Source organism: Dioscorea cayenensis, chromosome 5 (assembly GCF_009730915.1).
Source record: "Dioscorea cayenensis subsp. rotundata cultivar TDr96_F1 chromosome 5, TDr96_F1_v2_PseudoChromosome.rev07_lg8_w22 25.fasta, whole genome shotgun sequence".
In the NCBI taxonomy this organism is placed as follows: Eukaryota; Viridiplantae; Streptophyta; class Magnoliopsida; order Dioscoreales; family Dioscoreaceae; genus Dioscorea; species Dioscorea cayenensis.
The window spans coordinates 895,893-906,529 of NC_052475.1; the positions used below are offsets into that span (position 1 = coordinate 895,893).

The following is a 10,637-nucleotide window of genomic DNA, read 5'->3' on the forward strand; positions in this document are numbered from 1 at the left end:
TTATATATATATATATATATATAAAGCCATTGCCCTCTTTTATATACATGGTTATAGACTTATAATTCCCTACTCCTCTGCTTGTTCTTCTTCTTCATCAACTAGTCTAGCTTGTTGTGTTGTTTGTGATGGGGAAAGAGATAAAGTTTATAAAGTTTTCATGGATAGTGGTGCTGGTTCTTGTGATGGCTGAGTGTTGCCATGGGAGTAGGAACAGCATGCAAGGGTTCCATTTAAAGCCAGAAGCCATGAGAAGAAGCCAAGGCTATTTCCTTGGTTTCTTGCCAAAAGCCATGCCTATTCCTCCTTCTGGCCCTTCCAAGCAGCACAACTCTGTTGGTTTGGACTCTTCTTCAAGTGTAACATCCCCTTGATCTCTTTCTCTCTTTAATTTCTCCTCCTCTATTTTTTTATCTTGTGTTGATAATTAAACAGAGAGAGAGATGGAAAGATTTCAGGCTCTCAATCAGTTCTTCTTCTTGTTGCTTTTTTTTTGTGGAGTAAATTTGTGTAAAAAATTAAAATGATACATCTTTTTAAAGCTATTGTTGTGAAACGTACATTGATTTGCATGCATGCATGCATGATGTCATGCATGATATTTCTTTCTCTTGTTTCATTGGATAAATTGGAACTTGGAATGGTGTTGCTATTTTGTTTTATATATATATATATCACTCTGCAACCTCATTCAAATTCACAGCTTTTGTGCACTGTATTTTAACACGAGGGATTGGATTAGATTAAATTGGATTGGATTGATGGATGGATTTGAAAGGAAGCCGTGCGTGTGTCAACTTTTTTATTAATTAATAATTAAAATTTCCCTTTTTTTTCTTTTAAAATAACAAAAACAATAATTATAATAATATGCATAGAAGAAGCAAAGAGGTTGGTGACGTGATTGATAACAATGGGTCTAGAATTGAAGAAAGGGTTTATAGCCTAAACGATTCAGAACGCATGGCCTTCTTTGCGGGTCCCACAACGTACGTCAATCTCCGGCATGTTTGCACACGGACATGTAATCCCGGTCCCACTTTTTTTCATCTTATTTTAAAGAAAAAAAAAAGATTTTCACCATCATCATCATTATTACTATGTTTTTATCTTTTTATTTTTAATAAAACTGACAAAATAAAAAATAAACAGGTAAAAAATACTCAGTTTGATATCTCAGTAAATTGTAATTTGAGAGAATCAAATTTAAGACTTCTTACCTGTATGAATAACTACCAGTGAACCAATCTACGGTTTCCATTAGAACTTTGATAGTTTGATCTTTAAATTGCAAACCATATATACAACAACTCCAAAAAAAGGAGGGATGTGGCAAGATGATTTTGCACATAATGCATTCATTTTTACTGTGGAGAAAAAAAAAAAAGAGGAGGTTTTCATTCAAGAATTTATTATATATTATTATATAATGATATTTAATTCATGTGTCTCTCTCACTTCAAATCTAAATACTGTTCCATTTATAGTTCCAAAAGAGGAAATGGGATGGCACACAGCATATGGACAAGAGAAAGCTACCAACCAATGCACCAAGTTGCATTGAATCATGTACCAATATCTCCATCAGGGTTCATATTTCACAGTGAAGAATTATGCCACCTTTTTTGGAAATTTGTGTGACCTCACAATGATTTTTTATTTTTTAACCTTGCATTGTCACCATGTGAAATCTTCTTCTTGTTCAGATGTCAGTGACAAACGCAACTCATGAAGATATATGTCCTCTTCCATTTTTCCAATGCATTCTTTCAGAAATGTGTCCTATTATGTATGACATAGATCTAAATTAAGTATAATCAAACTGATTTCTGTTTGCTTAAAAGTCTAAAATGAAAAACAATAATTCTTCACATGGACTGGGGAAGGAAAAGTGCAATGGTATATTGGTATGAATCAGTGATAAATGCCAATTAAACCATCCTTTGCTGATTTTGAAGGCTAAGAATATAAACAAGTGAACAAGATCAAGTAAAGATTCTCATGGCACTGAAAAGGAGAGGAGTAGGATTTTGATCAAAGAACAAAGGATGTGTGCCATCCATCAGACATATAGCCAAGACAATGTTCTTGGTGTTGGCAAAGTCTTGGGAGACATATATCAAAGTTGATCTTAGAATGGAATATGATCACATTACCTGTTGACATGAATATTCTCATCTTCAAGCTCTCTCTCTGTCTCTCTCTCTTTCAAATGAACGGCAACTGAGCTCTTGCCTGTGCATCTCATCTGCGCGATATCTGTCATTTCAATAAAAACTAGAATAGAATGTAAGCATTGATGTTTATCTGCGAAAATAAGAGGTATAAAGTCGTAACTAAAGCCGGGTTTTATTCTGAACAAACTGGAATGGTTTCTTATTATCACAAGTTGTTGCAGCCATCAATGGATGCTTCAAGGAACTATTCATTTTATGTTAAACAAGTCTTGAAGATGATTTCATTGGAATAGGACAATGATCATCAAGCAAAGAACAAGAAAGCTGGGTATACTCCAGCTACACAACCAAACATCTTTATCAAGCTCTTTGTTCTACATAGGAACCAGATATCCCAGAGGTACCAAGAAGTGTCACCTGCAAATGACAAAAGATAAGTTGGCACATGATTCAAATACTTTTAGTAGCACTGTAGTAACATCAGAAAGACACAGCACTACTACAAAGATGGCTTTCATTAGATAGGCATTCTAATCCTGATTCATGGATCTATATGTCAGATGTCAGACAGGATTGCGTTTATGTTAAAGAGATTAAATAAAAATTCTTCAAACACATAGAATCATCTAAGAGAATTTTAATTACCTTTCCCCACTCAGAACCAATGCCACTGCACCTCATCTTCAAGTGTATCATTTTTGTCCCCAACTCATTCTCGACTTTCTTCTTCAAAAATGCCTCATCAGGACCAAAAGCATCCAGATATGTCACGTAACGTTTATAAGCAGCTTTCAGAGCATCTTCGAGATAATCAGGCAAACGATCCACATTCTTCAAGAGCAAGGTCACAAAACATGGTAAGTGCCTTAGTATAAAACTTACAAATTAATTTCCGCTCTCAGTGTTCCGGGGCTTCATGTCATAATCTACATAGAAGTAAACTCACCTCACCAGTTAAACCACAAAGGTCATCAAGTGCCATTCTGAGAGATACTAACACTGCTCCAAACTCCACTGAGGCCTCAGCTGCACGGAAGACATTTGCCAAAGCCTCCTGGCCAGCTTTATCATCAGTATTTTTTGATAATGCCTTTTTAGTGCTGCCAAGGACGCTATCTGGGATTTCATCCCAGCTCATAGCCATCAAATCCTTGAACGCAGCTTCTATATCAGGATCAGCAAAAGCAGGAAACTGCTTCACATCAGCGCTGAACGAACGTTTAAAACTCAAAGCAAAAGGAATGCCACAATCTGGGAAAATAAAAAATTTGTCAATTTCAAGTGAAAACAATACTATTACCAAGGCAAGTGTATATGAAAGAATGGGAGTCATGAAAGCAAGCAAATCATGACAATAAAAAGAGACATTCAGTTAAATTTATTTAATGAGAAGATTCACAGCTGACTTGATTCAGAACACTTAATCATGGGGCAATGAAGGCAGACTAATGTTGCAGGACTGTGAAGTTTGACAGTTTGTATTTGAAAAGCAATGAACCAGTGAAACATAAGCACCAAAAGTTGAGTCTTTGCTACATGTCTGGAAGAAAGAACCAATAACTCCAATTGCCCCTACTTATATTTAGAACATGCAAGGTACTTAATATCATGTTCCATCATGTGAGGTCATTGTCTTAGGGTATGCTAACATTTACTAAACATAGTTTGATAGAAAAAACAAAACAAAATACAAAGGTCATATATATAGCACTTAACAGAATGGAAGGCATAAGAACTCCAGCAAAAGTTGATCAGTGAAATAATTCAAAATCTAATGGTAAGTAGAGAATACCCTTTATATGCCAGCAAACACAACGGACCCCAATACAATGCAGATAGATATTCGTGATAACACATGGAAGCTACATATCACAAAATCGATGAGAATTTCAGAATGAAGCATAATCAACAAAAAGATGGTAATTTTGAATGGGAACAGACAATAAAAAAAAAACATTTTTTAAATCAGTATCAATCTAGAAACTAGTAAAGAAGTTTTTTTTAAAAAAAGAGAGAGGGAATTGAACAAAACTCCAGTATCGCATCGATCTAAAAACACAAAAAATCACCGGGTGTTCTCAAATCTGAACAATATCATTAGCAAACATACATTAACAATCACCATCATCATCAAGAATTATTCAATCTCAAATAAGGGAAAATAAAAGGGAGGGAGAAAGCATCAACCTGAGATCGGGCGGAAGATGGATGAGGAGGGGGAGAGACGAGGGCTGTGCTGAAGAAAACCTTTGGCGGTGATGGGGATGGTGGAGAAGCTCGACCTTGAGAGGAAGAGGAGCCTCCGGGCAGCGGAGGAGGACATCGAACGAAGGATCGCCGCCGCCATCGTCGTCTTCTTTTCCGAGCTAACAAAAGAGAGAGAGAGAGAGAGAAAGAGAGAAAAAGAAAGAAAAATACAACGTGGATTAGTAAATAAGCCCATGTTGGTGTTTGTTATTGGGCTGGGCTCATATTTCAGATGCCAATTTTTATATTGGGAGCTATATATTATGATATTATGATCCATTTTATGATTTGGCCCTGAATACAACCCTCATGTTGATTTTTGTCTTTTGAAGGAAAAAAAAAATACAAATTTTCATTTTGGTTCTTGGCGTTAATCCAATGGAATTATCACCAAAAATAGTAGCAACGGTGGTGTACATATTAGGGTTATAAATGAACTAAGTTATTTGCGAGTTGCTCGAAGCTCGATTTGAAAAAACTCGTTGAATCGAGCTCGAGCTTCACTTTTGATATTTTATAATTAATCGAGCCAAGCTCGAGCTATATACTACTTGATTCGTTAAAGCTTGCTGAATGAACTTGCTTAATGATCTTACTCGTGAGCCTACTCATGAATATGTTAAACAGATCTTATATGAGCCCATTCGCAAATCCCACTAAATGAATTTTGCTAAATGTGCATTTTTTTTTTTTAAAGTAGATTGTAAATGAACTGATACATTCATTGAAAGCTTGAAGGCTCAAAGCATTAAAACTCAGCTATGTTTATTTATTAAGTTCAACGAGTGATTTTCAAGTGTGATGCTTGTTAAGACTCATGGACAGCCCACTTAAAATATAATTAAATAATTATTTATGAAAATTATTAATAGGCTAATTTATATTATTATTAACAAGTTTATTTATAAGAATTATTACTATTATTTATAGTATTATTAAGAGGCTAATTTATATTATTATTAATAAATTTATTTATAAGAATCATTACTATTATTTATAGTATCATTAATAAACTTATTTATATAAAGCATTTATATAATCATTTATAGTGATATTAAATCATTATTTATGGGATCATTAATAATAATATGTTATAAAAATATTACATAAAGTTAGTATAGACTTAAGTAATAGGATTAATTTATAATTTTTATTATAAAAAAATTTAATATTATTTTAAAATAATAATAAATATTATTTATGAAAAAAATAACCGAGTTCTATCAAATAAATGAGTCAAATTTGAGCAACAGAATTTCATGAAGCATAGACTAGACTTGCGCTCAGCTTGAACTCAGTTGAAATAAGATCGAGCTTGGCTCAGATTTGATTAAAAAAAAAACTCTCCCTCGGCTCAGACTCAGTTAAAACAATTACACGTCAGACTTGAGTATCGCCAAGCTCAACTCGGTCTCAATTTAAATAATGATGAAACAAGCTAAATAATGGTCAACCTCGGCTCATTTGCATACTCGAAACATTTTTAGTTATTGTTGATAATTTGAATAATAATTAATATAAACATATTTATTTAGTTTAAAGAGAAATATCAAACATTTTTTTAATTTTATTAAAGGACGAAGATAAATATTTGCATGTAGTTTTTTTAAGAAAAAAGTAAAGACATTCCTTCTGATATATTTTGTAGTTTATCAAATTTTCATAAAGATTAAAATAAAAAAAATTTAAATAGGATTGAAAAGAAAATTGTTCACTAACAATAAGATTCAGTCGCAAATAATTAACTAAATAAACATACGTGCCCTTAATGAAGATATTTACTTCTAACTAGCTAACATTTCAAAGCTATCACGTTGTTTTCCCACACTTTATGAGGCTATAGCACCGATGAGAGGAAAACCTTGATGTTCAGAAAACAAAATAAATATGCTCATTTTGTCAGTTGAGGGGGGCAGAAAAAAAAATTTGTATTTCAAAACAAGAAATAAGTCAAAAGAAATGAAAAAAAACAGCATTTAACCAGCCTAAACAAGCATAGGATAACCCTTTCTAAAAGCCATTTTTGGCAATCTCAAATTATCTTAGCATTCACATATCATTCAGGAAAACCAAAGCTTACTTGTTGGCTGTCCCCCATGACACAATAAGATGTGATGCAGTGCAAACTCTCAGATATTGCCATGAATGACTTTGCTAGCACATCTTATTAGTCCAGAGAAAAGCCATAATCACAGGAAGCACAAAATTCTAAGGCAGGTAGCACAAAAGACATCTATTTTCAGTAAGATGAAACTGAACTAAACTGGTTTAGGGTTGCAAGAATGACTGTTAATTTCCAGAATGCTTTGATTATGAATTCACAGCTACGAAGGCAGGTAAACAGGGCACGGCAACAAGAAGACAATGAGATCAAAATTGGGTAGCACTGGAAGATCAAAACCCGCAAAAACAGAAAGAAGGCCACAGATTGTTAGTCATAGAGAGCCATTACAGAGCCATCTCACCCACCCATCAAAAACGGGAATTATTTATCCATGCTACTGATGAAGATTTACTCGAGCAAAATAGCAAAGGAGAACCCAAAAATGTGACTGGTGCAAAAGAACAATTCTGGAAAACCTCTTGGCACAAAACAGCAGCATGCTTGTGAAATGTATACATGCATGATAAAAGCACCTCAATCAGATTATTGAAACCATGAAATGATACAAAGATCATTCTGTGTGTGTAACATTGCGGATCATTGTTGTTGCTGCCAAATAAGAGCAGGAAACCAAATCCAAGAACGCAATATTAAGTGAAGTGAGTAACCCAACCCAAGCATGGATCCAGAAAGATCACAAAGGCCAAACTGTAGCCTGCCAAAAGGTTAACACAATTAGAATCATCCAAGGGTTGATGAAGAAAACAGCAAACCTAACTAAAGAATCAAAATTTACCAGCTCTCATCACATAGATGACCGGAGCTAATAATTGGTTTCTAGGAAAATAAAGGAACCCAAAGATGCCACCACATATACTTGATGACCCTGCTATATAAATACCCAGAGCTGATGAACAAATCTTCGAGTTTCAAGAAAAACTTAGAACCCGGTACCAAGGACAACAAAGGGATCTGTGGCTCAAAGAGGTTTTACTGTGTAACGCGGAGGGCATCCATGTAAAATCCGACATGCCAGGAATTCGATGTCATCAAAAGTAGGCTAGCAAATCACCCAGGTTTCAGCAGCAATTATATCAACGATTTCAAAACACCAAATTCGAAATGCATGTCAAGCAAAAGTAATGTGTCCCATCCACACATCTTAAGAGCACAAAATAATCTGGTAAGTTACATCCTACGCAAGAGTCACAGTTGAATAATGATCAGCTGCAAAGATGATCCAGGGCATATACCAAATGCAGCTAAATGTCCAAGAAACGCAAAAATAAAACCAAGTTCAGCACCAACAAGACGCTTTCCCTCAGCACAGGCCGGAAGCTACAGCTGGACCAGCTAAAGAATTCCTCCATTGGTTCGGGCATAAAACCTAAATATTGAATTACACTTGAAAGAAAGTCGCATACCTGGCTTAAAGCTTGAGAGGAAGCCATTCATTATGAACGGTAGCCGCTGCCACCACCACCGCCGCCGCCGCCTGGGCGTTCATATGGACCTGACCTATCTCGATTGTACCGATCACTTCCTGAGCCACCACGGCCACCCCCATCCCTATTACGACCTCCATATCGGTCACCATTACGATCAGGGCCATGACGACTGTTTCCACCACCTCCACCATACCTATCATCCCTGCCACCATAACGGTCATCGCGGCCACCAAACCTATCTCCTCTAGGCCCATCACTTGATGGACACTCCCTAGCAAAGTGCCCAGGCTTGCCACATTTGAAGCAGTCTCCACCTCCACTGTTAGAGCCACGCCCACCACCATAGTCACGCCCACGGTCACGATCGCGTCCACGATCATAATCACGATCTCTACCAGAGCCTTGTGGCTGTGCTTTGTCAACGGTTATCGACCGCCCATCAAGATCAATTCCATTCATTGCTTCAATGGCATCATCCATGGCCTTCTCATCATCAAAGGTGATGAAACCAAATCCACGAGATCGGCCTGAAAACTTGTCCACAACTACCTAGTTTTCCAAACAAGCATGGTGGTGTAAAATTTAGACTAACAACTTCTAATAACACAAATCACAACTATAATGTAACATGATTAATAAACATAAAAAGGAGTAAAACAAGTAAAGGTTCCACATATAAACATTGACTGTACCTTTGCTTCAGTAAGGCGGCCAAACTTCTCAAATGCTTCCCTTAACCCTTTATCAGAAGTAGACCATGACAGTCCTCCAATGAAACAACGAAACTCCGATTGATCCGACATGTCAAAATTCACTGGCTGATTGATAGCAACGAATGAACACGCCAAAGGTCAAATTTACAAGGTACCTCAAATAACACTAACCAGAACATCATACTCGTTTATCAAGCATTACATACACACAAAAGAAAGTATCTGAACAAAACAAAGAAAACACAAAGAACCAAACCAAAAGATGTCTTTAATAGTCATCCTAAAACAACATTTGTTGCCCATACAGTTCAAATCTAAATATCAAATTACAGAGAAAATCGAGTTACCATCCAAGCATAACAAAATAGATCCCTCAAACGTAATCCAGCAACGTATACATCTATCACAACCATTCAAAAGAATCAAAACCATGCACATAAAAAAAAAAAACCTAAATCACTAATCAGATGTACAAACAAGAAAAAAAAAAAGGCAAACTTTTCAACATCACAACATCAATCGAAACCATAACAACAATCTGGCAATAACCTAGTAATAAAATCAAAATCTACCACAAATTACAAGCCAAAAAAAAACCCAGAAACCCTACATGTAACAAGATAAACAGATCTAAGCCTCTTTCACATCAAAACCAAAACAGAAGCAAAATCATCCAAGCAGAGACAAATATGAACTATAATCAAAGAAATTGACGATACGACACGATTAAAGAAGAGATTTTAGATGAAAAACTACCTCTTTGTGCAAGAGATCGACGGAGAGACCTCTGCGCCGCTTTGAACGCCAGAAACCCTAAACCTAAAAAAGTCTCTCGAACTAATCCGCTTCGCAGACGACCTAAAAGATACCCTCCCATTTATATAACTAAATATCTTTAGATATTTTGATAGCAAATGGGCCTCCCAAGTAAAAGCCCATTTACTCTTAGTTTTGGGCCTTCATGTAATGGATGAAATTAAAAGCCCATCTAAATTTGACATTTTCATTTTATTTAATTTTATTTTCTTGGTGTGACTCTTACCAAAGATATTAGCTTTTGTGTTAATTTTTTATAGGTAAGTGTTTATATATCTCAATGATTAAAATACTATATGAAATTATATACATTTCTTTTTTATTTCAAACTATAAAAAGAAAATGATGTTTTTATTTATTTATTTATTTATTTTTCAATTGACTTCCAGTCAAAAAGTATATAATATATGTGTATAAATTCAATTGTTTTTTCTTTAAATATTAGATATCTTTACATTTTGTAAATGATGTGTATCTTCTTATACGCTGAATTTCTCAGTTTTTTATTTAATTCCTGTTTTAAATTTTTTTTTTTTTTTTATTCTTGAAAATTTGCATGTTTACCCTTTATAATACTAAAGAAATACATGATTATAATCACCCTTTGTAGCATAATAGTTGATATTCAAATATATCATTTATATATATTGACAAAAGTGACAAACGTTAGAGACGTGCATACAGGGACAATGATAATTTGTCCATACACTCTCACCCAGTTAATACAGGGGTTAAGTTGCAAATCTACTCTCATAATTAAGGTCTATTAATAAATCCAACGCATTTTAAATTTTAGCTATCAGCTCTTATAACATATGGCTTTCGCAATGGGCCTAATGTTGGTAGGTTTTGAATCAGTTTGCTCTATAGCTTATATATCAAACCATACATTATCAAGACTTAGAGAGTGATAAAGATAATTACCTCTTAATTTCGATTCTATTGTGTCCTTTCTAAGCAGTTCCTCCAACGTGTATGGGCTTGGTACTTTCTAACCTTTGTTAATTTCTAAATGTAGTTTTTATTTAATTCCTATTTTGAAATATTTATTTATTTTGTATTCTTATATGTTGCATGGTTACCATTGAAAATATCAAATAAATACATGATTATATAAAAAATGGTATTTGCT

At 34.8% G+C, this 10,637-nt stretch overlaps 2 protein-coding genes across 5 annotated transcripts; both read right to left on the reverse strand.

Annotated features, from left to right (window-relative positions):
- Positions 1-2,325: 2,325 nt before the first annotated feature.
- Positions 2,326-4,572, reverse strand: LOC120261191 (succinate dehydrogenase subunit 5, mitochondrial). The gene is made up of 4 exons (XM_039268968.1): positions 4,365-4,572; positions 3,124-3,428; positions 2,823-3,008; positions 2,326-2,594 (listed from the first exon to the last, which is right to left on the reverse strand). Exons 1-4 carry the CDS (start codon positions 4,522-4,524, stop codon positions 2,538-2,540), a joined length of 708 nt encoding a protein of 235 aa, XP_039124902.1. The 5' UTR covers positions 4,525-4,572; the 3' UTR covers positions 2,326-2,537.
- A 2,135-nt stretch (positions 4,573-6,707) lies between these two features.
- LOC120261192 (glycine-rich RNA-binding protein RZ1A) lies at positions 6,708-9,548 on the reverse strand. Of its 4 annotated transcripts, none has more exons than XM_039268971.1 (4): positions 9,446-9,548; positions 8,669-8,794; positions 7,953-8,525; positions 6,708-7,243 (listed from the first exon to the last, which is right to left on the reverse strand). In XM_039268971.1, exons 2-3 carry the CDS (start codon positions 8,777-8,779, stop codon positions 7,983-7,985), a joined length of 654 nt encoding a protein of 217 aa, XP_039124905.1. In that variant the 5' UTR covers positions 8,780-8,794; positions 9,446-9,548; the 3' UTR covers positions 6,708-7,243; positions 7,953-7,982. The 4 variants fall into 4 exon arrangements, with proteins under 4 accessions (XP_039124905.1, XP_039124906.1, XP_039124904.1 ...); XM_039268972.1 differs by lacking the exon at positions 6,708-7,243 and adding an exon at positions 7,575-7,881 and having other exon boundaries at positions 8,669-8,790; XM_039268970.1 differs by lacking the exon at positions 6,708-7,243 and adding an exon at positions 7,575-7,872.
- Between the last annotated feature and the right edge of the window lie 1,089 nt (positions 9,549-10,637).